This window comes from Gallinula chloropus (assembly GCF_964237585.1).
Source record: "Gallinula chloropus genome assembly, chromosome: 26".
NCBI classification, from domain to species: Eukaryota; Metazoa; Chordata; class Aves; order Gruiformes; family Rallidae; genus Gallinula; species Gallinula chloropus.
The window spans coordinates 6,796,385-6,823,555 of NC_140111.1; the positions used below are offsets into that span (position 1 = coordinate 6,796,385).

Genomic DNA, 27,171 nt, shown 5'->3' on the forward strand with positions numbered 1-27,171 from the left:
CATCAAGCAGAGCTGCTGCTTCCACTTCAGCATAAAATAAATTGCTTTTATAGCATGAATTACCAACCATTTACCCATTTACATCAGTTCTTGTCAAAATATGGACTTGGGAAAACATTTATTTGCAAGAAAATAAATCTTGCTGTTCATTCCATTTTTGAATATAGAAATAGCAAGAGGATCCAGTTTTTATATTATTTTGTGAAAAAACATGCATTTCCTATATCAATAAGTGTAGTAAAACCAACAATATGCACAACTGAGCCACCCACCATGCAAAGGAAGCAGAGCAGCGATTCAAACAAAAGATGGAAAATTATCTGTGCATTGAGTAGATAATACCTGATTTATTTCTGTTGTGATTTGGACAAGTATCAATTTTAGCATTTATGTGTATTTTTAAGGCTATTTTCCTTAATTTTTTCCCCTTGTGCTCTTCCTTTGAAGATTCTACCATACCCTACATACAGTAACATTTAATCCTTTTTTTCCCAGCGGACAATAATATTTTACTGCCGTTCTAAAATATCTAGGCGAGCATCTATCCAATCTACAGAAGAACTTCAGAGACAGCCATAAAGGGGGAGAAGCCATTATGTGTCATGTGGTCACAGAGCTAGAAGAGACTTCAATCTCATCTTCCCCCAGTCTGAAAACAAAATCAGTAAAACCAGTGCCATGCAATAATTATATTTGTTCTCTTCCAGCACCAAGCAGTGGTTCATCTTACAAAATTTTGGTGTCTGTAGGGTATTTGTATTTGTAATGATGTCTATTATGGGAAGGTAAGCCTGCAGCAGTCAGATATACTATTCTTGTACCTGGTTTGCAACAGGTCTTTTCATTGAAGAGTTTTATCTGACAATAGTAATAGTTTCTTTTCTGAATATAGAAGTCTTTTTAGATTGTTAGGAATCCAACCTCTACAATTCTGTGATTCTGTAATCCTTTCTATTGCAGTGCTACCTGAACTAGGGTATGAAGTTTAGCTATTTAAACAAATTCTGGTATTTAGGACATCTTGTGGTATTTATTAAAACTGAAATAACTCCCTGTGAATGAAAATCACACTTGTGTTCTGCTTAATTAGTTAGATTTCTTAACAAGTGTAGTGCAGGTGGTATGTGTTTTGAGAACAGAGGGGGGCTATGTGCCTGTTTCCCCCTAGCAGAAGGATTTTCCCCCCTTGGGCACAATCTGCCAGACATTCTCTCTCTCTTTGGCAATGACATGGTCTACATGTTTTTCAGATGATGACTTTAAAAATGGGAAAGAGACTATGTTTGCAATTACCTTAAGAAAGGAAAAAGAAAAAAAAAAAAAAAACAAGAAGAAAAAATAGTACCTGTCCTTGGGCATTGAAAAGTAAAAGGAAAGGAAAAAGACACCATAGTTAAAGGTGAGATATACCCCAGCGCCTATTACCGGGCCTATTATAGTTCTTATTACAGTTCATTTCAGACGGTTGAACTGGTACCATCACCTTGCAAGCTGAAAGTCCAAGTTACAACCTTGCTATTTTCCAACACAAACTAGAAGCCCCAAATATATTTGAATCTTTTGAATACTATGGCCAGCCATTGGGAAAAGCGTCTCAAAACAGTTCTTCTAAACAAGTACACTGTTTTTCACAGTAAAGGTCCAGAGCGATCTGAGAGGAGCACTGAATTAACAAAGCTGTAGTCTTATTCTTCCCTTGTTACCATTAATAATTTTCCAGTATGCTGTTAAAGATAGTCTGCCTTGCTCCTGTTTCTGGTTTTGTTGCTGCCTTCGTAGCTGTATTTCCTCTACTTCTTTTCTGGCCTGTTATCTAAGCCATTTAATATCTTGTAAAATAATACTTGTATATATTGCATTGTGGCTTGAAGATAGTTGGTTCACAGCTAGTTGCTCAGCTGTTAGCATCTGAGTACCTTTTGGGCTTTTTCTTAGTTAGATTGTTTTATTATCTACCTGTTTCTTTCCCTGGTGACCAACTTATAAACAATACCAGTATATTTGCATGTTCAGATAAACTATTATGCCATACATGACCTATATCTATGGCTAGGTCACATAACTGTAGAATCATTATACCTACATCTCAGGTATGCTCCAGGAAGAATTTCTCTGGTAAAGGAGAACTGTATTGGTATTCTTTGTACCTCAGGTAGAGATGTCCTAGAAGCTGCATTTCAAATAATTAAATCCCATCAAGAACTGTTAGGTACTGAATCAGTGTTATTGGACTGAACTGAGGATTAAGGAATCATAGTTTACAGAGAGACTGACAAATCTCAATGCTTTTCCAGAACTGTCTTTAATTAATAAGCAGACAGATGGCTATAAAATATTTTTTGAGAAGACGGTCTGGCTGAAGACCAGATTTCCAGAGGAGACAAAACAAATCAGGAGTCACACCACTGGTAGAAAATGCTGCCAAGTCTTGTGAGATATGATTAAACTTTTTCATCATAATGTGAATTACATGTACAGAGAAGATTCTGCAAAGCCCACTGGAGACTTCATTAAAGCTATCCAGTTTTACCTAGAGGGCTCCTGTGTGCTCAAGGAGTGCTAGAAGTACAATATGCTCTTGTCCTAAGCTCTAGCGTTAGTAAGATGTGCTTTTCTCTACCTAAAAAGAAACATTCTCATGTTTCTCTTTCATGGCAAAAGTAAAGATTAATTTATTAGACAATGCTTTATTCAATGAATTGGTGGCTTTCTCTGCAAACACACTGAGAAAAATTGTAGTTCCCATTCTGGTTTGCCTTTCTACACTCCACTGAGCAGGACTCTGAAGTCCTTTTATTTTCAGGATAGTTAATACAGTTACTAGACATGGGATCCAAATATCTTGGCAAACTCTATCCTTAGTCTTGATATTCCATAAGGCAGAATTATGACTGAACTTGGAGAGGCATGACTCGAAACCTCCAGTACTGGACCTGTGTTCCTTCAAATACTTAGAAAGTGTATGTGTGTGCTTTTTTTGAGCATTTCTATAGCTTCGCATAGATGCAATGAAATGAAAAAAATACTCCATTTTAACTCATCCCTTCTGCAGTTTGTTTAATTTAGTTTATGGCATGGTCTCAGAGCAGGAGACTTCTAGTTTTCCAGAGTTATTGCCTGTGTTCCATTTCACACTAAGGACTGCATTCTGATCTGACTGAAGCACGCATATAATCGTACAGTGATTTTTGGGTAGGTAGGTGTATGGAGCTTTTAGCATCTTTTCCTGTTTATTAACATATGAAACACCAGCTATGTCTTCAATCTGAGTACATTATTAGCACTGAATTCGAATTTTGTTCTGTGGGTTCAGAATAACATCTTTTGTCTCTGTATGATTATGTATAGAAAATTTGAATATTAGTTGACACTTGAACAATACTGTGCTGTTTATTAATCCTGATATTGGAGTGTAAAGGAGAGTACCTGACTTTAAGGTGCATTTGTAATCACAAGTATGAACATTGTTTTAAACTGTCCAAACTGTATTTCATGTGCATTTGGAAAATGTAAATAATTTCTTGTCAGCAAGATCAATACAGTGCTGTCCAAATTGTTCATTCATTATTTTTAATTTTTCAAGTGAGAGCATTACTGTCAGCTTTGGTTACAGAACTTCATTTAATTAAAAATTCATTCACTGTAGGAAGGATGATGAAGTGAATCATGTCTCAGTAATGGAAATCAGGAAGGGGAAGGTGTTGTTCTGTATGTTGAAACAAGAACTAGAAGGTCATTCTAGATATATGTTTGAGGCAGAAGCTTTGCCCCAATTGCCTGGGACTAGAGTTGTCCAAATTGTCCAGGTCACACCAATAGTACTGAGGGTTAGACTGTATGCCTAATGGTTCGAAACAATGTAAGTGTTACACACAAGGCTTATCTAGTTGCTTTACTACATGCTAAACTCTTTACTTAACAGCATGTTTATTAACTGCATTCTGAAAAGTTTGTCAAAGCTATGGCAATGATTGTAAAACAAGAAAAAAATGGTCTTAGAGAAGGCCAGTTTGTGAGAAGCTTATGGTTCAAAAAATCACCATTCTTCCATTCCCTTTGGATAGCAAATTGGTTTTTGAAATTATCTCTTTCCATATCTGTTATAGTATAGCATGACTGAAGTGCCTTGAGGCAGCCAGTCAGTCTGACAGACAATTTAAACAAGGTGCTGTACAGGTGCATAAAATCCCTTCTTCTTCTAGTTCCTTACCTGATTAGAAACAGGAAAGGGAGTAGCAGGAAGATAGGCAAAGACATAGTCTTCATCCATTGGTAAATGCAGAAAAGTTCAGAATCCCAAACTGACTAATGTTCAATGAATGCAGCTCCATTAGGTAATGGAGGAAAGCTTGGTTTATGTAATTAGGGTAGGAGCAATCGCCATCTCCAGCCACTCCAGCCCATATAACTCCTTCCACTGCAGTCAACGCAGCTCAGCCTGGGGACCCAGGGACCTGGGGTGTCTGTCCCAGGCTGAGTGAGCCAGCTGCCACATTCCTGTTTGCAGGTTCAACCAGCAGCGAAGCTGAAGAACATGTTCCAGAGACCAGTAATAACTGTGGCTATTATTGTGTAGGACAAGAACTGATAATCAGATGCAGTGAAACTGAGAATCACATACCTAAATGCCTCCATAGTTCTCAAATGCTATCAAATATTGGTTATAAATTTTGGAATATATTGCTGAATCTAATCATACATTTGTGGCTTAGTTACTTGGATCGTGCTCCTTTTTATGTGAGGAGTAAATGGTGGCTCTACGCCTTTGATCTTAATGCTTGTAGGATCGTGGATAATCTTTCATTATATTAACATACACTGATATAATGTCCTTGAATTTCTGAGTTTACATGAATGCTACTAAGAATTTACTTCAGTCTTGGTGACCTTGAATTTAATATTTAAAACAAAGAAACTATGGAAATGCTTTGAACTGGAACTTGATACACAGGTTTCCTGCACAGGTCTGCCAATGCACTGAAGATCTAAATGATCATGTGCTTGGTGTTAGTTTGGGGCTCTTGTTGAGGAGTTCAGGGTAGTTTCAGTGTCAGCTTGAAAAACAGACAATTATACCGAAAAGTTAGCTGTTTAAATATAACTGGAGAAAGCACCTGATAGGAACCTGCAAATACTGTGTTTGCATCCACCACACAAAGGATTAACTTGCACTTTCTGTCTCTCTGATCTGTTTGTAAAGCCTCAGATGAACTGATTTAATCAGTCACTAGAAATAGCAAGTTAATAAACCCTGTGAGGCAGGTTTCTGAATGCACTGTCCTCTCTTCATCAGATAAGACAATGCACATGCAGGGAAGAGAAGATAAATCCTGTTCCTCAACTTTACTTTTCTGTCAATCCAAAATAACAATGCACACAGTCTAGGATTGGCACCATTTTGGTGGGAGTCAGTTGGTCTGGTGAGGGTATTATGCACTAGTTAGGCAATTGAGGGATCCCTAGGAGTTTTTTTATTCTCCATCTGATGTGTATTAGTGGGAGAGGGTTATTTACCTTTGTCATAGCAGTTTATGGCTCACTGCTATAGTATCATAATTTTGCTCTGAAGGTGATACCACCTCAAGCCAAGTCTTTGTCCAATTTCTTGAAATGCTTGTCAGAGCTAATATTTAGCATGGTCACTGATTAATTACTGCAATATCTCTGATAATTCTGCGGTGCCACCAGTGAACTCCTAAGTGTTCACTGATGTGAACACAGAAATTGAGGAGCTACCAGCAGTAATTTTTGGCTGATGGGCAAGACTGTTGTAGAATTTTATTCTTTTTTTAAAATGCTGGTCATATGAATGTTCTGGTAAAGCCTTTCAGTTATGATGGTTTTTAATTGTATTTTGGGAAGGACTTACGTTAGCTGAGTTATTTTTAGTAATAGGTGCTACATTAAGTAGCATCTGTCCTCAAGCTCCAATTACTCATTACTGCCCTCTATCCATTGCCCTTTATTTCAGCCAAGCCAACTATTGGTGAGGCACGTGATAAACTGTATTCAGGAACAGAATTTAAAATTATGCTTATTCCTTTTTCCTGTTGCTGTTCAAACATTGTCCGTTTGATAATCTGTTACTCAACCGTCTCCACAAATAGTTGTTTCCATGTTACTGAAGAAGGCAATAATGCGTTGTGGATCAGAAGTTGGGTAGGAAAATGGGAGAAGGAAGGGGAGCTGTATTATCTGTTTTAGCTAACAAAACAAGATTATGTGAATCTTTTTTTACCATTGTCCATTAAGAACTGCTTGGCTAGTCGTCTTCCTAGCTGAAGTCTGCAGAACCCTTTTACATTTTTCAAACTTTCTACCTTTTGTACCAATAAACTGTTGTTAACTCCTCTCCCTTCCTGCTTTCATCTTAAACAGATTCTAAATTATTTTCTTCAAGCGTTTTCAGGGACTTCATTGGCAAAGATTTATAAGTAGAGAATCAAGTTCTGTCTTATCAAGGACATTTTTCTCAAGTAAATTGACACATTCACTTCTGAAGAGTATTCAGTTAAACAATTTCATACAAACATCCTCTGCTTCCTGCCTTTTAGTCTGAGTCAAGACACTAATTCATTCTCACCTCTTATAAACCACCTTCAGAAAGACAGGCAAATGAATGTATTCAGTGTGAAAATGAAAATACTACAGATTGTCATCAGATCTTTCAGAAACGGGCCAAGACATTAGATTTTAGGCCTAGTTTCAATTTTGTAGAAAGTTTCCAGCACAAATACTCATTGCCCAAGAAGCTCAATTCTAGAGAAAGCTGAACTGGAGCTTCACTTCATGGGATTCATGGAATCCTTTTTTCTCAGAAAAATCTGAGGAATGGGAATATGATTCCTAAAATTCAGCAATGAATCCTTCTTCTCTTAATCTCTGTATGAAGAGAGAACTAACGAGAAACTGCAAAAGGGGGCTGTAGAAGGAGAAGGGTTGGAGAAAACTTCCATCCTGTAGACAAAAATTAGGGAGTCACCAGTGTGAATTCTTGCAGGTAGTTGCCAATGACTGACATCAATAACATTGCAATGTAATCTAATAACTGTATAATATTTCCTTCCCAACTTGCCTTTTTCTTCCTTCATCTAGAAAACACGTCCTTTCCTGTGAAAAAATACTGACTCGGGTAATAGTATGGGAAGCTAATAATGTTCTTTATTCTGCTGCTCTGCAGGGTTTCCGCTGCAGATGAATGACTCGGATCACTGGCTATTCCAACATTCGTTTCAAGGATGCATGCAGTTTATTCATGTGGATGACCAGCTGGTGGACTTGCACGCAGTGGAGCACGGGCAGCTGGGAAGCTTTGCCAACGTTCCCATTGACATGTGTGCCATTATCGACAGGTGAGTTGTGGAGACATCTCTGATACTCGATAGATGTCCTGCATATTCTGCAAATACACAGTGATACAGAAAGGATGGTTCTGACACTGCCAGTGATCACGTCAAAGCATCCCTACCTTTTTAGCAGTGGGAACTGGAGATGATGGCTGTAAGTTGTAGATTTTGCACTTTGCAGTGGAAAGCATATCTCCAATATCCCTAGTCTCGGGCAGAGGAGATGAAAAGCTCTTTCAAGTTCAGTTAAGCCCACAGGTCAATAATATGGCTGCCTTGAATAGAGGGAACTCTCCCAAAAAGTCACACATTTTGTTGATTTCTTAGATGATTTCTATGGAGTTCTTTTTGCAACTAGCAGTTGTGGTTCCTGGCTTCAGTGCCTTCTGGCTTTGCTGAATTTCTCTGAGAACTGAAATAGGTCCACATACTTGCACAACTGTGCAAACATTATTAAAATAATGCTTAGTTTTTTGGTTTTTTTCCTCCATCCTGACCGAAACCAGGACACAAACTGAGAAGAGTAGATCATAATTATTGCAGGCTTTCTCTTTGAGCCCCACCCTTTCAACCAGTTAATTTCTGTTACTCCTGATTAACAATTTCTTCTTTGTTGCCATAAAAGAAGAAAACTAGGAAAGACAGGGAAAAAGCAAGTAGCCCAACTCCTTAATGCAGGCAGCTTGGTTTATTAAACCCTCTGTGAGTCTGCTGGAATGCTGAAAGTGACCTTTTAGAATTCTGCTTTCAAAGAAGCAAAGATTACATTATCACAGAACCCTAAAATAACTGAGGTAACAAGCAAACATTGGAGTTCGTGTGGTCCAAACATGATTCAAAGCAGGGCAAACTTCAAAGCTGTGTCAGGTTGCTCAGGGCCATATCCAGTCAAGTTTTGAGTAACTCCATGGATGGAGATTCCACAGGCCAACTGACTCTGAATGTCATCAGTAAAGATCTGCATAGCTGTAGTAAGGAAATATATGTGCTTTTATTTTCCTACTGAAAATTAAGAGAGTCTCAAAGAGATAAATGGTACTGTGAATAAATGAAACATAGCATACTGCTTTGGTCACACAAAATGTCTTCTCTTCCTGAAATGTTGATAATCACTTTGCACTAAACGTGTTGTGGTGAGTTGACATTTTTCAGCAGCCAAACAACCCTTCTTACCTTTTGCTCTCTCCTTTCTCCCAGGAGATAGAGGAAAAAATGGAAGGATGGTGAAATGATTTATGGATTAAGATGACAATTTAGTAAGAATGGCAATTTAATAAGAGAAGCAAAAGCTACACATACAAGCAAAGCAAAAATAAGGAGTTAATTCACTCCTTCACATCAGCAGGCAGATGTCCAGACGCTTTCTGGGAAGCAGGGCCTCAGCACATGTAGTGGCTGAAGGGAAGCTCTATCACACTAAACACCTCCTCTTCCTTCTCCATTCCCTGAGTTCTTATTGCTGAGTATGACATTGTATGGAAAATTCCTATGGTCAGTTTAAGTCAGCTGTTCCCTCCTATCATTCTGCTCATCCCTGGCCTCCTGACCATTATAGGGAAAGGTGTGGAGGGACAGCCTTGACACTGTGCCAGTGCCATTCAGCAGCAGGCAGCACACTGGAGTGTTACCACCACTCTAGATGGGGAACACAGCACCATACACAATGCTGTGAAGACAGTTAACTTCATCCCAACAGACCCAGTAAACCATTTGAGTAATGTCAGTGTTAAGGAGCGTGCTTTATGGCACACCAGTGAGTTCTTCTGGCATGTCTGGCCACTTGGGATTGCTGCTTCTCACAGGCCTCTGGAGGGTTAGTCATAGTGAAGGAAGGAAGAGATGCTATCATAGGGAAGGAGTTTGTTCTGTTTCCTTACATACAACTGAAATTAGAAAGGGCTAGTATTTGGTAGCTTGAAATCCTTAGTTTATTTTGAATATTTGTCTTCGGAAATGTAAATTGACTTGCAAGAAGGATGTGAAGATATATCTAATTAAGTCTCTGCTTCCCCCCCCGAAAATCTAAGCTTATGTGACAGTTCGTATTGAATCCACTTATGCCAATGTTGATTAGAAATAATTCCATCATAGTGAAGTTAATCAGAATTAGGCTTTTGCAATGTATTACAATGTAATTACCTTACAATGTAAGTTAATTAGACTCAAGAGCTTTACAATGCATTTTTGAAAAACAGGACTTAAAGCTTCCTGTGTCAAACTGCTTAGTTTTAAAGTGAACTTCATGTAGAAGTTACTTTTGTAATTTCTGCAGAGAAGGACCTGGGGGTCCTGGTAGATGACAGGTTGGCCATGAGCCAGCAGTGTGCCCTGGTGGCTAAGAGAGCCAGTGGGATCCTGGGGTGCATCAAGAGGAGTGTGGCCAGCAGGTCAAAGGAGGTGATCCTCCCCCTCTACTCCGCCCTGGTCAGGCCCCACCTCGAGTATTGTGTCCAGTTCTGGGCTCCCTGGTATAAAAAGGACAGGGATCTCCTGGAGAGAGTCCAGAGAAGGGCTACAAAGATGATTAAGGGCCTGGAGCATCTCCCCTGTGAGGAAAGGCTGAGTGAGCTGGGACTGTTCAGTCTAGAGAAAAGAAGACTAAGGGGGGACCTTATTAATGTTTATAAATATCTTAAGTATGGGATGCAGGGGGAAATGGCCAGCCCCTTTTCAGTGGTCTGTGGAGACAGGACAAGGGGCAATGGCTGCAAGTTGGAGCACAGGAAGTTCCGCACCAACATGCGGAAGAACTTTTTCCCAGTGAGGGTGAGGGAGCCCTGGCACAGGCTGCCCAGGGAGGTGGTGGAGTCTCCTTCTCTGGAGATATTCAAGACCCGTCTGGATGCCTCTCTGTGCAATATGAGCTGGGGAGCTGCTTTGGCAGGGAGGTTGGACCTGATGACCTCTCGAGGTCCCTTCCAACCCCAACAATTCTGTGATTCTGTAACAGATAATAATATGTATTCAAACATATCATATAATGCCATCTATCATACATAAGGCATATTACATGCCTTTTATTATTTTAAATTATGATTATGCTTTATATTTACAATATATTTTAATAGAAATACAATTGGTTTAGATATTATCATGATTTTGCGCCAGCTGAGAACCGAGCACTAAGGAGCCCCTTGTTCTTTAAAAGGGAGTGGGGGGGGAGGGAGGAGTTAAGGGAGGGGGAGACGGGGAAAAAAAAACCTAACCAAGGAACCAAAACCTTGCGGGTTGGGATAGTTTACTGGGAGAGCAGAAAGATAGATATAACAATGATAACAGGACTTTATAGCAAAATATATGAAACTGGTGATACACAATGCAGTGTCCCACCAAACCACACAAACTCAGGTCATATAGCACAGGACAGCCCTGAAAACCGTTGATCCTAGAGCTGCCTCCTGCTCCTCCCCCCACCAGCCCCCCCCCCCCCGTTTATGCTGCCCATGACGTAATTGGCGTGGAATACCGCCTTTGGCCTGCTCGGGTCATCTGTCCTGGCTGTCTCCCCTCCTTTCTCGTTAGCCACAGACGGGGGAGGGTGGGAGGAGGGAGAAGGGGAAGAGGGGCGGGGAGTGGAGAGAAATAGGAACAACTGAAAAGTCCTTGATTGCTTGGCAACAACTAGAAACATCCCTGTGTTATCAGCACTCCCAAACGTGGCATTCCATACGCTACTAGAGGGTATGCTAGGGTTGTTTTTTGCTTTATTTAAGGATTGAGATGTAATCTAGTTTGCTGTTCTCCCACGATCAAGGTTATTTCTTTGTAGTTTGCACTTTAAAACAAACCCTTTGACTAAGAAGTAATAATGCCAAGCTTTAGATCTTGACTGTCTTATTAACATCTACAAATAAGACTTTACAAGCATTTCTGTTATAGTATGCCACTATATATAGCATTATTTATGTGGATTTATTTTAAAGGATCCGAGTACCATGTGTGCTGTTTATTAGCTTAATTTCATTTCCTTTGAAATGGGAAGATACTTGTGACTATGATACTGGTATCATCCCGCTTCTTTTAACTTGTTTGGCTCTGAAACATAAAGGCTTCGGTCATCATCAACATGGAAATTGCTTTCACAGCCACACTCAGGTGAAGACCCCCCACTGGGCAAAAAGATAAGCTGTCACACTGAATTATTCTTACTGCAAATTTCATGTGGTTGGGGGAAAAAATATGTGAAGTTGTAAACAGTGGAATTTTTCATCGTTAGCCAGAGCAGATAGTAAGGAAGGTACAGTTTTCTCTATAAGAATATGACAGAATGTCCCAAGGGTGGTGAGTTCTCATTTGCACCAACCTGGAGGTAACTGCTCTGAAGTCCCAGGTTCTGCCAAGCTAAAGACCAGTCCTGTACAGAAAGGGTTTCTGCATTTTGGTTCCAGGGTTCTTTTAAGACATTAGAAAAACAATCACGTTAGAGTACTAGACTTGTACTTGGGAGATACAGTGTTGAACCAGTGTCTTTTTATTTTTAGTCTTCCCCTGCTCACATGAGCATTTCACTATTGCAAAGACTGTAGAGATCTTACTAACTAAAAGGGAACACCAAAGCTAAGGAACATTTTGTTTTCACCAGAGGCCAAAGGGTATAAATGCATGTAATTTCATGTAGGTGTAATAATATAGTAATTACAGGCAGTTAAAATGCTACAGAGAAAAAATAATCATCCCTCTTTCTGTAACTTAATTAACTTTAATTGTATTAGCAATGGAAGTTGCATTGTTGTCACAGCGATCAACATGCTGTACTGCTTGTGACAGCACAGGTCCCTGTACACCTCCTTTACTTATCACTAACAAACTAACTTGTTGTTATAGTCCAGATGGTACAGTTGTACTTTAGGATTTTAGCACAGGACATTGAACAGGAATTATTACTCACAACTAATTTGTCCCAGAGAATTCTAAAGCTTGCCTTTGTTGTGGCCAGAATTACGGATTTTAATCACGAAATCACAATGATACTGAAATGATTTCAAAATATAGTGGCATTGTAGATTATGCAGAGCATATGCCAATTTTAACGAAAATCTGTGTACCATAAGAGATGAAATGACACAAATAGGGAAAAAAATACGGTACCACATTGAGTATTAATGTAAGTAATCAGAAATGGGCAGCAGAATATTTCTGTGTTATTATTGCTCACCTGCTGTAGTGATGCACTCTGTATGACAGAGTGCCAGCATTCAGCTTTATTCCCATACTGCCACATTCTCTAGACTACGTGATTCCCAGTTAAAATTTGAAATAATTCATTTAAATAACAAAACATAGCAAGCATGTTGGTGCATGAAACTGGCCACAATGTAACATTGGCAGCATGACAGAATTTCTTTGGAATTAAAAATCATCATTGCAAACAGTCTTAAAATTCGTCACTTCAGGCTCTTTACATGGACTTTATGTTTCTGGCCTTTCTCTCTGTACTTCACCCTCTTCCAGTTCAGTGGTGAGGGAGACCATGAGGAATAACCCAGACACCATCCTGTAGTTCTCCGCATAAGAAGTAGATGACATGACAATGCCCACCACCTGCTTTACAGCTGAGGTAGTCCCAAGAAAAAAAACAAGCAACATAGCACTGGGGAAGAACTGAATCTGTATCATTACTTCATCTGAAGATGTTCATGGCCATGTGGGTGGAAGCCACTTCCTACATGCATCTTCTTCCTCTGCTCTCCCTCTTCCCACTTCTCTTGTGAACCATATGAACCACATGTAGAAATGGAGGTGAAAGCTGCCTTTCAACAAGAGATTCAAATGCATTTACTTCATAATGCAATTCAATCCAGAAAGGTGACTTTATAGACATAGATTGTAGCTCAGGTGACAGTGATAGGTGACAGTGATGGTACTTTTAATACTGTCCTCTATGTACAAGTGTGTCACAACAGCCATATTACTTAACAAATCAAGACAGCTGGAAATTACCAACTCTACAGAGCTGGCCAGAAAATAGGGATGGTTTATTTACCTTTCTCTTCAAAGTGTATTTTAGTTTTCTGCAAGAATATTTTTTTTACTGTGAAAAAAACCCCTCCATTATCTCACATTAAAAAAAAAGGGGACACACACACGACATTGTTAAAACTGCAAAAAAAAAAACCCATGAGAAACACAAACAAATTGAATTAATTGTTTTTTCCAAATGTTCACAAACATTCTAAAACAATTTAATGTAAACTGCACATGGAAATACTGACATTCATTATGATTCAGATATCAAGTTAATCAAGTTAAGTCTGAAATGACAGATAAAAGGAAGGGCACAGTTTCTGTTCTAAGCAAGGTGGTCATTTTACGGAATGTATTAAACGTGTTCATAAAGCTAGGATATACCTTGAGGAGGAAAAAAGGGGTTTTAGATGTTTAGGGTTCATCACCATCGCACTTCATCTCAAGAGAGATGAGTGGAATATGTTAAAGTATTACTTGCTTAAATGCTAAGAGGTGTAATTTATGGAATTTGAAACCAAAGTATGTGCAGGGAACCAACATGTGAAGTGGATGTAAGTGTTCTTTCATGGAGGGGGTGAGAAAGAAGATAGTTGGTTTCTTTTCTGTAGTTTTCAGCAAGAACTATAATCACTTTAGAGCTTGGATGATGGAGCTTAAAAACTTCAAAAAGAGAAAATGATCCTGATTAGATGGTTGAAGCTGCCACCAAAAAAAAAAAAAAAAGCAGCACCAAGGGATGGAGTAGGATTACATGGACAGAAGGGGGAAAGCATGTGAGGTTCCCTGTGTGGAACAGTATGACTAATGACCCAGACTGTTAAATAACTTAATAGTGCATTCAATAGCGATTTAGGGAGGTTTGGAAAGCAGATGCTTTGAACACTATTTTATGCTTATACATTTGCCATTTTCTTTTTCTTTATTCACTTTAACTTATACAATACAGGTTACAATAGTCAATAATATTTTTACGAGACTCTTTCATGTAACTCTGTGGGTTATACATAATCTTGTAGCTGGATGCCTAAACATTTCGAAATACCCAAATCCTCAAATGTTCTTTGTTTTGTATTTAATCCTAAAATTAAAGAACCTAAGATAAACAGCAGGCGGGGGGGGAGGGGGGAAATCCTTTATTTTAACTTGAGTATCAGTCTGTCGTTCTATTATGGAAATGTATGTTACTGAAATAATTTTCTGGAGCTAGTGGATTATTTGTTCATGATGAATACTTGTTCTTCTTAAACCAAAATCTAGTGTAGTAAAAATTTAGGTATATTTCTGAGGAGTATGTGAAGCAGAGTTCTGAACTACCTGATGGGTTATAGGGATGGTCTCTGTGCCACAGGATTGGTTTGTGTCATGCTTGGTTTGTGAGAGAAGACTAAGGCCACTGGCTTTGTCCTTGGGAGCTCAGGGGCAGAGGACAGGTCAGGGACACTGAGCAGCTGTGCCCGCTGCATGGCCACCAAAGGCCGGGACAGCCCCTGTGCCTCCTGGGCACAGCGACTGCCTGGGGCCCAGCACCCCAAAGGCCTTCCTCTAAGGGTGCTGGGCGGGGCTGCAGCTGGCGGGGCTGTGCATGGCCGGCGGGGGGGGGGGGGGGGGGGGGGAGGCCTGCCCGTCACACCCGGTCGCCAGGAAACAGTGAAGTCACAATGCCCCGGGGCAGTGTAAAAGGGGGTGTCCTGCCAGGCCCCTGCCAGAGCTGTCCCGGGGACAGCCCCAGGCATATGTAGGAGGATGAGCTCCTAGAGGAGCTGGTGAAAAGGGGGCTGAGGGAGGATGACACTCCAAGGGCAGGACAGGGCTGCTGGAGGTCTTCTAATGCAATACCAGCTCACAGCAGAGCTGCCTTTGAAGATCATTTGATGGACCTTTCCAGCTGGAAGGCCATGGCAAGAGCAAGGGGATGCCTTCTTGAGAAGCCTGCAGAGCTCACCACCCTCATCCCCCGCGGAGCCAGGGGCAGCAGCCGTAAGCAACCAGGGTGCAGCAATTCTGAAGGCGTCCCAGAGCTTTGGAGCCCATGCCGGCACCCTGCCAGGCGCGGGAAGCATCCTTGCCCCCAAGTTGATGGGGCCGGGGAGGAGATCAGGCTCCGGGCTGAGGGAGAACAGGGCTCGGGCCTCTCCTGGGAGGCGTGACCAGCCGGTGGGAGGAGGGAGCCGGTCTTGCTCACCTGCTCAGGGAATAGCCGATCGCCAGCTCTGCGGCTGGGGTCAGGAAGGAATTTTCCCCCGGGGCGGATTGGCACTGGTCCCCGGGGGTTTTTTGCCTTCCTCTGCAGCACTGAGCAGGACCCCTTGCCAGGGCCCCTCCCGACCATCTGGGCTGGGTCACTGCCTGCTGCTGGTGCCCCATGAAGGTGGCCTCTCGTGCCCTGCAGCTGGGGAGAGGAGGGCTTTTTTTCCCCCGCGGTGGGCTAGTAGCTGTGCACTGGGGTTTTTTGCCTGCCTCTGTGGCACTGAGTGCGCTGGTCCCTTGCCAGGGCTCCTTAGGGCCGTTTTGGCTCGGGGCCCGCTGCTCGGGCCCCACGAAGGTGCACTCGTGCCCCACGTGCCGGGGGAGGAAGCTTTCTGGACCCCCGGGCGGGCCCCAAGGGAGGCCCCCCCAGGACTGTCCTCTTTTCCTCGGTAGCACTGAGCACAGCCCCTTGACAGGGCTCGCTTTCCCCAGGGGATCTTGCTTGGGCAAAACAGCCCCTGCTGAGAAGGGCTCCCGGCTCGCTGCACCCACACGGGGCAGCCACAAGAGCTCTTTTCCTGCAGCACTGGCTGAGCAGCACAGGAACAGAGCAAGTTTTGGAAGGGCAGAAGTATGCTTGTCATGGCTACGTGTCATCCTTTGGAAAATACCTCACAGTACCACACCATAGTTCTGTGAGGTATTTTTTCTTTTTTGTGTTGTTGCCAATTTATCTCAGGTCTATTCAGAAAACAGACTGCTTGGCCTGAATCCCTAATGCTCCTTGTGGTGGCTCTGTGTCTTTCTTTTGCCAGACTGTAAGGGATGTTTTCAAAGCTCTGCTGAGGAGTGATACAGCCTGCTCCTTACCATTCTGCTAATGCTTGTGAGCATCAGTTCTAAAATGGATTCACAAAACAAAGTCAAATCTGATGACCTGATTCAGGCAGCGTGGGTGTGAGTCAGTGGCTTGCCCCAGGCTCTTGGTAACTCCATGTAACAGATTTTTATGTTCAGTACCTGAGAGAAGAGGGGTACTGTCACAGAGGCACCAACCTACATTTACTAATCTGGTAGGATTAGTAGGACATCCATTTCGAGAAAACAAGCTGTGTCAAACTTTTAAAATCTTAATGTTACAAGCTTTTTTTACAGAACCTCTGCTTTTTTGCTATCATTGATACAGGAACAGCTTAATCAAAGGCGGTAATCTATATGGAATTCTTAACCAAAAGCTTTCTGTGGAAATTGTTTTCTTTTAAACGTGTTACTATACTCAGGATAATTGAATGTGCAGGTTGTATTTTGCTTATTTTTATCCTCCTGTGGGGAAGCTATGAGCACTGAGGAAATATTCACAAACTCTCTCTTGGACATGAAATGTATACCATTGCAAGACCTAAATATTGATGTGATCCCATAATATTTTTGAAACACTAACTTCCTGGTTACTCAGCTGAGTTTTGATTATGAATGCAGCTCTGAGTTTGTAATCAGATATTAAGCTGTGAGCTGCATCCAAACCTGGGAGATAGCCAATCATGTTTGATTATTGGAATTTCCACTGGATTTGTTACAGGTGGTTGTAAAACCATAGAACAACCATTTCATAATCTGGCAATAGCTTTCTATAGTAGTAATTTTGACAAAATACCTGTCTTAGTAAAATGTTAGGTTCATCTTTTTTTCATACAGGCAAACAATAAAATCTCCAGAATAAGTAGTTTGTCTTGCATAAAAAACTGTTACTAATAAGGACTGTTAGCTATTTGTGGTTTTTTGTAGAAGAAAATGTCTCGTTGTGGAGTTCCTGCTGGATTTATATTCTTCCTCTTTTTCAGGAATCATAACTTAAAACTAGCATTTTGAATGCAGTATGTTCATATTGGTTAGAATGTAAAGTAAGCTACAAGTCTAACAGAGTATAAGTAGTCTTGTAATAAGTTGCTCTTTAAATCTTGGGGAAATAACATAGTTATGAAATCACTGGTAATTATGATAATAGTAATAATAATATAATAATGCATAGATGTGTGCTTTAGGCTTAATACTGTCTCATATCTCTCCTGCTTCTTTTTCTCAAAAAAAGTGGTTGTTATGTTTCTGAATTTTTGCTGGTAGTGAGTCTTTGGAAGCAATTTGAAGGAGTCCATCCATTGAGGAAGGTATTATTTCATGTGACAGTCTCAAATTTCTCCCAGATACTGATTTCACAGATGTTTTGAAGAACCACCTAACAAAACATATGTAATCAAATTCATTTTTGCTACTAGCACATTGAACGGAACAGATTTACCTTTTATGCTTTACTGTAGCCAGGAATATTAACATTCCTGAGGATCCTGGCATTTCTATTGTGTTTATGGTGACATTTTCCTTTAAGGGAAATGCAGCGAGAGAATAAGGTGTAGATTCTTTAGAGGATTTACATGTAAGGTCAACCTTTGTGGCTCTGCCAGTGGGAAGGGGATGAGTTCTGTGGAGCATAAGTAGGTAGGTATAGGCATCAAGGAGCAGGATTAACTACAGCCAAAACACTGAGCAAGTATTGAGAAGATTGTGGGCAGAAATTTATGGCCTAGAAATATTTCAAATGAGAACATACACCTGTATGAGAGGAGATCTTACTATACAGTCTCTGCTTCAAACAGTGCTTATGTGTTTTATCCCCAGAAGGGTTTTACAGCAGGCTAAGTAAAGAGAGGGTCAGTTTTGCCATTGCTGCTTTGGTAAACTTTAGGTGTTGAAGCAGCCAGATGGTGTTTTTTTGTGTAACTTTCACTGTAGACACATAAACAGCTTTGGGGTCATCTGGTGGTTGACCAAGATGACACAAACCTTCCAGGTTGAACAAGGATTTGGATTCTCTCCAGTTCCAGAGGAAACTTGTTTTCCAGTATAGTCAACTTTCAACATTATATTGAATAGATTTAAAGCTATTGCACAAAAATTTTGTGATTATAATTATGCACTTTAGTATTTGTGAGTCTGCAGATTTCTGTTGTGCATCAAATTAGAGGCAGGTGGCAATTCCCGATGAGAAATTGAGTTAAAACATAAGCAGATTTCTTGCGAGGAATTGGAAATGAGAAAACTCCTTGGAGGAATGTATGTCAGATGCTACTTGCTTAATCCTTGATGCATTCCTGGAAGGATAGTTTAAATGAACTAACTAATACAATCCTGTAGGTTTCAGTAAACAGGTCTTCATTCATTCCCTGTGAATGTCACCAGTAGATTAGATTAGCTGTTTCAAAAGAGGAGGGTACAGAAAGGAAATTAATATTGAATAAAGATCTAGATTAGGAGAGAGATGAATAGGGTTGGATTTCTCCAGAAGGAAGATATTTAATCTGTGCGGTAAATACGTCCTTTTCATCAAGAAAAAAGTACATATCCTTTTCTTACCTGAGTGATCCCCAAATAAGTATTTTTACAAGACCTGTTCATTCAGAGGAATGTTTAGTCCAACAATGGCTCACATATAACTGTAGAATAAATGATTTAGCCTAAGACTTTTTAGGCTGCGAAGTATAATTCTGACCAAAGAAAAGCCATAGCCATAACTTTCTTTTTTCTCCTAGAGGGAAAAACAGAGGTTTTATGTCTTACACTTCAATGTTGGCAACAAAATTTTCACTATCATTTATTTCTTGCAATTTATTACATAAAACTTATCGTTTTGATGAAAAAGCTACTTATAAAACATCACAATAATGAAAAAATGGTGAAAATATGCTTAATAGAATTATGGTTACTGCTTTTGAAATAGATCTCTCAAATTCAGTCAGTTAGGACAACATCTTGAAGAACAGCAAAATGGCACGTTATGAGATGCTAATTTAGACTTGTAATAAATCTATATTAAATTATGTACATAATGAGAGCTCTAAGCAATAGATATATTAAAAGATTCTCAGTGAAGCCAAGGGCAGTATGATGGTATAGTACCTCTGAAATTCCTCCCTTGTGCTTACTGCTTAAGTGAGGGTTGGTTTAAGCCACACTTGTGGTAGAAACCAGTTTGGTGATAAGTTTAGACTGGCAGCAGAGCAAACAGCATAGCATGCAAGGCTGCTCAGCACCTCCTTTCTCTCTGAGTTGGTTGTGGTGGGAGCAACATGTTCCAATTCTGTCTTTGTGTATTGAGGCAGAAGTGTGTGCATGTTCAGGCTCTATTACTTGCCTATGTGGTTGTCTCTTGTTACAGGCCAGCTTCTGCCCACAGACTGTAAGTTGCAGCTTGTTGAATGTATATTCAATTTGTAGTGTAGGGTGTAGCTACCCTGCACTAACTGTAGGCATTACAACTGTATTGCATACTGTATTTGGCATAACTGTTAAAAAAACTCTAAACAGTGCAAACTAATCAAAGCAGAAGGGAAGCCAAAGAAACTTAGGTAGATGGTTTGTTAGATTTAGTACAAGGGAGAGAGAAAATCATAGAGACTACTTACTGATTCCTAGGAAGAGCATACATATGATGCCTATGGACTTTAAATTGGCAGCAATTTTGGTGTGTATTTCAGAATATTGAATTTATACATTCCTGGTTTAGAAACAATGCTGGTGAATAGGAAACTCAGTGTTCTAGTTCCAATTAAATAGAACATCTTTCCACTCGGGGTGGGGGGGTGGGGACAAAAGAGATTTCAAACCCATGCCTACACATGAAAAACATGCTTTTCTAATTGTGCCTAGGATTTGAAAGCCTTTACAAATGCTTGCCGAGGCCCTAAGAATCAAGAATTTAAACTGAACTGACATGGTATAGCAGAAACACACATTTCTTCTAAGGTGTTACAGACTTTAGACCTATAATTTTTTGTGCCTAGAAAAAAAGCATCTGAATCTTATTGAAAAGATAATTGTTGCTTGTATGTTTGTTGCATTTATCTGCTGCCATGCATTCAGCTGATAACTTTTTATTTCAGTATGGTATGTTTCATTGTTAAGACAGACTTGTTAGAGGGCAGCAGTTAATTTGACTTCAACTTTTTATCTTGGCACCTAATAGTTGCTCTGTCAATCGGAATTGATTAGATCTGGGGAAAAGGATACAACAGTTTTCATCGGTCCGTATAATTTCTCATATCACAACATTGTGATTGTTGTGATTAATCTGTATGACACTATGGATTTCATATAATGTTTAGATATGTTGTAGATCGCGATTCAAAGGTCAATTGAAACAAGTTGCTAGGAGGATTTAATTGGTTTATATCAGTCCATATTCCCTTACAGCTTTATACATTAGTCATTTCTAAGGCAACATTGTGAAATGCCAGAAATTGACTCAACTGTGATTTTGAGTTTTTGCATTATAGGAAGTATTTTAAGTTTTCAAAGTTTAAATCATTAAATAGCTCTCATCTAAAGGAAGATTTACCTCCCATGTTGAAATATGCAGAATTTTCTTTGTTCATTTTCAGATAATGAACAGGCAAACGAGAAATTAGTCATAGATAATGAGATTAACTCAGATATTATGTAAGTCAAGTAACATCAAACAATTTTAAGGAAGGATGTTCAGTGCTGTCTAGCCTTCAGTACTAGATAGCACTGTAGATTCTCATTTCACTCAGCTTCACAGTTTTTAAGGGCTTAATTTTTCACTTGAAATGTTTATTTTCTATGTAGGAATGTTGCTGACCTGGATTTCTATTTAATTCCGAATACCTTTCAAGTCAAATTCCTAAAATTTATGGGGTTGAAAAGTTGTCTAGACATTTTATAGCTAATGGTCCTAGTCAATTTGTACACATACAAAGGGCAGTCTTTGATAGACCCAATCTATTAACTTCCTCTAATGCAAATCAAAGGTGGAAATTTTCACTTTCATTTAAGGTAGCTCTCACCTGTTTTTTCACTTTTCTACGTAAGGAAAAATTGCAAGCTACAGAGAATTCTAGAGGAAAGAAGAAATCCAACTCCTAAAATATTTCCACTTTAATGGTGAAAGGAAATACCTGCTTGGGGTTTTTTTTTTATCTGGAGCAATTGATTTGCCTTTCCAATGCCAGAATTCCTGCAGTTCTTGCAGTATTATAGACCTTAGTTCTACCTGACTGTTGCCTTACAGTTGCCCACTAAACTCAAGTGACAGACTAACTAGAATGCAAGCTGACCTCAAAATCATTAACTCAGTAATCAAAATTACTTCTTGCTCTGACTCATATCCAACAGAATTCATTGTAGAATTTACTAATGTTTCCTTCTCTCACGCTCTCTTATTGTATAGCTTCTGCTAGATAATATTCTGGCCTTTGTATTAAATTTACTCATCTGAAGCATTGTTCAAGGGACCATCAGGCATTGTTTCTGATCTTTTGTTTGATTCAAAGCCTCTGAGAGCAGTAACAGGTCTTCAAGCATAGTCACTTTCTTCAGGTGGCTTATTTTAACTCAAGATCAGTCGTAATATCAAAGGCTAACTTACTCTAGTGTTTGGTCACATAAGCCCCTCTGGCACATTTGTTTTCTTTGTTTAGTATTGACAGAATTTATTTGGACTTGCCATCCTAATTTTTCATACTTAGTATTTCATTGGTGGTTGTCAGCATGTTTCAAGCGATTAATGCTTCACTGGCAATATTACAATTACTTAGAAAATCGCAGAAAATAAATGATGACCTTTTCTCTTTGACAGTAACTCACTCCATTTGCTAACATAGTGGCAAACTCATGTATCTTATACAGTCTTACTTTAGCTGTTCTGAAAACCTTTATTATTCTTAACTCCTAGAAATGCCTTTATACCTGTCTTACTGACTCTGTCCTCTTTTCAAATTATATGGAATATAGTCTCTATTTCTTATGACTTAATGTTTTTCTCTCTTTGCTATTGTTGTTTGACTGTGTAACTATTATTTATCTCAGTGGTACATTTCATAATGCAGTTTGTATGAAATGTGCTCTGCATAGTGTAGTTGCATTGTATTGTCTCAGAAAAGTACACAGTAGTTGTCTTTGAACAGTATAATTATGTTTTGAAAGAAGTTTCTGATTTGATATAAGTGTATAATGCTACTGTTTGATGTTAGAAATACATTTGAACACGCAGAATTTTGTCCTTGAAAAATATACTTTCTCCTTTTTTACCTTCAGGTATTATTTAAACCTAACAGATGTATACCTATGGGCTCATTTATTTTATTCTACCCCAGTACAAGCAGTAAAGGAAAATACAGTTACTAATCACTGTAACTTGAAATATTTTTTTAAAAAGTCTGTGTCCCTGTTGAAGTAATCTGTTATCCTAAAATATGAGAGAAAGGGAAAAAAAGAAAAAAGAGGAGTGATGGATTTGAGGTATAGTGCTTTAAAGAGTAAAGTGAAGCAGGCATAAAAAGGCAGAATTAAAATCAGTAAGCAATACTTGCCAAACGGTTTGACAGGCTTGAGTTGTGTTATATCTTGTCTAGGCAGTATTGCTACTTGTATTAGGAGTTTTGCTGTAGAAAGCAACAGTGGATTGTAGCTATAGAAATCTCAGGTCAGGTTGAACAGTAAATTGAAAAGAAAAAACTAGATTTTTAAACTGGACAGACATGCAAGGCACATAGCTATTTAAGTACAAGCTAAATCCTTGGGGCAGAAGGTAGAGGGTTGTAACTTGGAAAGTAAAAGGGCTTTCTGCCTCAGTGAATCCTATATGATTTATAACTATGTTTGAGGGGGGGGAAATGCAAGCAAAACAGAACCAAGAAAAAACAAAGCCAAATCTTGGTCCTGGTTTTCTGCTCCACTGTTAAGCCATAAAGTAGGGAAAAAATTGTTTTATATAAAATGTATTGTAATTTGGTGCATGTCTGAACTAGCCTACCCTGCAAGTCCATGTTGTTCCTGTTAGTTTTTATTGGACAGAACACATGGAAAAATTGTGAGGTTTGTATCAAGGAAGAAAGCCCTTAGGAGCGCTGGTGCTGTTTTTTTAGAGACCCTTTAGATTAACTCCTCTACTGTTGCCCTTGAGACTAGATGATTGTTGGCAGGGGCTACAAATTTCTTTCTCTGTGGTGATGAATGTGCTTCTAACTGCTAGTTTAATTATGTGAAAAGTGATCATAGCGTGTTACCAGTTTTCAGCACCGGTAGGAATGAACTCTTAACTACATTTATTCTGTGGTTCCTAAATTGTGGTCTTGGGCCAGTAAGGTTTTAGAAGGCAAGGCCTTTGAACAGAGAGCAGATGGAAAAGCCAGAAACACTATGAAATACTTTTTTAAAAGGTTATGGTTTTGCCCTCAGAATGATAGCAGGGATACTATTAACTGAGGACTTGGTTTTTGCTAAATTTTGCAAGACATATCTCTGTAGAATTACAGGCAAATTAAGCCACTCTGTGGGAACTAAACAGAAAAGATTGCCGTAGATTATGGTCGGAACCTTCAATACTTCCATTAATAATACCTTCCTCTATTTTCCTTTTCTATTTTTTAAAGATGATCTTCATATAATTAAGACATAGAAAACCTTCTGTCTATTCATTTAATTCACCCTAGTGGTTAATTTTTTTCACAGTTAATAGTACGTGTCTTATTTCAAGCCTAAATTCATCTAGCTTCAACTTGGAGATTTCAGATCTCATTGCCACTTTTGTACCTAAAGCAAAGTTCTATAGACTCTGGCAAATAGATGTGATTGCTCTAACTTTTGTATTTCTAGCCTCTTTTCATTTTTCCGTGTTTTTAAGAAGAAAAGTAAACTGTAGCCCAGACATAAAAATTTTGCATTACTAGTGAATGGACACAGGCTTTCTGCTTTTCTGACTGTACAGGTTGTCAGGAAATACCTGGATTTGCTTTGGCATGAGCTGCTGGTTGAAGCTCGGTTAATAGCTGCCAGCGGCCACCTGACTGGTGCGTGACCTGGATGTTGAGTCCCACAGGCAGCGAAGGGCTCACAAATCCTGAAGTCTCCATGTAGCAAACAGTAACCCTGTGTGTGGGTGAGCTACAGGTAGGAGTAGCCTTTAGCTTGGAAAAAGAGGAAGACTATGGCTGAAAATCTATAAAAGTAGCCCCAAAGGGCCCTAACATTGATGATGGAGCCCTGCCACCATAAACAGCAGAATCCTCCCAGCAAGGACCTTATCATAGCTATCTCTTCCCACCTCCTACCCCTGTTCTTCAGAAAAACTGAAATGTCAGCCAGACAACCTAGATAGACAGGGGGAAGGTAAGCATAATTTTCAGGAAGAAGAATGGGTAGCGGGAAGGCTTGTATAACGAATTTAACTTGGTTATTCATGGAAATTTTCTGTACCAGTTTGAATTACTGAACTGACAAAAAATTCTTACTTCCATTTGAAAGGTGCTCGTTCTCGCTCATAATGATTTTAACTGTAGCAGACAGAACTAGGAACAGGACTTTAAGTAAAGGTCTGGTTAATCCTGTATGATTAAACACATTGTCTTCTTTTTACAGTCCTTTCATGAAATACCTGTGGGTGTCATATTCCCTTATTCCCTTCCTTAAATGAAACTTCACTTTTCAGGGTTGGTTTTTTTTTCTGAAGAAATCTAGACTTCTCCATTGCAGGATTCCACACTTCTGTCCTTTTAAGTACAGCTTTTATTCAAAAACCTTGTATTAGAGCACATATTAGAACGTAAATTGTTCAGATGAGCTCATTTTACCAAGAAATCTGGTTAAATTTTCATGGTATCCTTTCCTGTTGCATCAGGTGACATCAAACTGATTGAGAAAACAAAATTCCATTCCATGAGCTCTTTAATCACTTGTTAGTTTACATATTTGTTTTATTAAAGATCAATTTCAGTTATGACCCCCTAACAGAAAGTTTACTAACATAGTAGTATGGATTAGGGAGTTTGATAATGATGCCAGGATATTGCATAGGTAACAGTTCTATCCAGGTCTCTCACAGGACCATTTGACTAGTTATCTCTTTTTTCTCATTTTTACATTGTTTTTAAAGAGTGTCTTGTGTAACTAAGCTGAGCCCTTTGCTCACTACTATGATGATGCCATTGCTTCCATTAACTAGATTTGTGATTCCACAAGACTTGTATCACAAGAGTATTATCATTTTTGTTCTACTCTAGTTGTAACTCCTGTCCTGGTTATTGTTCTTTTAACAGTATTTATATCATGCTATGCTGCCTCTAGTTTCTCACATCTCATAATTTTGCATAATTTTCAGGAATTGACATAATACTGGATTCTTTTCAGGCCTCCAGATCTCCACTGATGTTTTAGTATTTCTCTAAAAATTTGATAAACTTCTCAGCTAAATCTTTCAATATTCTCAGATAAGATTTTACTCAGTCAAAAAAATCTGAAAGATTACTATAATTACTACTTCACAGCTTTTAATCAATAGAAAATATTTTGCTATTCTTGCAGCGTGAATGATTCTGCTTCTGTGTAAATACTGAAGAATAATGTAAATTCAATAATTCATATTTTTCAGTTTTAATGTTCTGATCTAGTGTCAGAGTTTCAATATCATTAAGGTTTTATTTACCTCAATATATCTTCCTAACTTTGTTAAGGATAGTTTGTTTTGGTTTTAATTGATGCCATTATTTTCATCTTAATGCAGGAAAAATGGGAAGCATGAGCACATCAAAATGTAGCCTGTTTTGTCTTCCACCAATTTTGCAAGCTTCCTGAGACTTCCCAGCACCATTTTTCTGCATTTCTTGAGGGTGATCTGTTATGCGAGGTACAGACTCTCCCTTGCCACTTACTCTAGAAAATGCTGCCAAAACACGCTTTTCATACTTTTTTCAAGATGTGTTCATACTTCACATTTTGGAAAATATCTTATTAAGTCACAGTGTCTACTTATATTACCAGTTGGGACTGTAAAATCTTTGCTAGCAGCTCATGAAATTATGCTGTAATCACTTGTACTTAGAAAAAAACACATCGGTTTCAGCTTAGGGAACCATTTATCTTTCAAACTTCTGTCTTGTATAGGACTGCCTTAAGCAATGTTTTTCTGATAAGAGTTCTCGTGTAGAATTCGTAGGAACATTGAGGCTGTTTTACCAGTGGCAGCTTTAGACCTCCAGCATATGTCTTACAGGTTGAAATACCACAAAATGACAGATATTTTTTTATATATACATATTTTAAGTTTTGCAGCTCTATATGACACTACTTTTGTCCAAAACCTCAAGCTGCAGCTAAGCAAGATGCCTGTGGGCATTTTGAAACTGCCTGTGGGTAGATAATGACAACTGTAATATCCATAGAACTCTGCTGAAACAGAAGGGAAAAGAAATGAACAACGGGATTTATCCATGTGAGTTAAATCACTGGATGATCATCTGTGCTTGACATAACCTCAGAACACTAAAAACTATTAAACATGTAAGTTACTGTATTTGTATTTTTTGAATGAAGTGGTAATACATTTCCTTACTTATAGTCATCTAGGGAATAAAAGCAAAACTTATGAAAATAATAGTACCTTGCAATTGAATCTGTCTTGGTATTCAACCATGTGTAACAATTCTGGTGTTATCAGTGGCATGAATTATTACTTTATTTAGATCGAAGGCCGGAAGCCTAGCAAGCTGCTTGTTCCAGTAACAGCAAAATTTCTCAATTTAAGCTATAAAGATAACATACTTTCTTACCTTTAATTGCTACAGATGGTATTAGCTGGGAGATACTCTTTTTCTACCATCACTTT

The 27,171-nt window shown here is 39.1% G+C and overlaps 1 protein-coding gene across 1 annotated transcript in view; it reads left to right on the forward strand.

Annotated features, from left to right (window-relative positions):
* LOC311201129 (uncharacterized protein) overlaps nucleotides 1-27,171 on the forward strand; it is a gene marked incomplete at its 5' end in the record, with an annotated part of 80,243 nt that overhangs the window by 26,648 nt on the left and 26,424 nt on the right. The window contains one exon of the mRNA XM_084275432.1: nucleotides 7,181-7,352. Coding sequence (XP_084131558.1) covers nucleotides 7,181-7,352 — 172 coding nt within the window. The remainder of the gene's footprint in view (nucleotides 1-7,180; nucleotides 7,353-27,171) is intronic.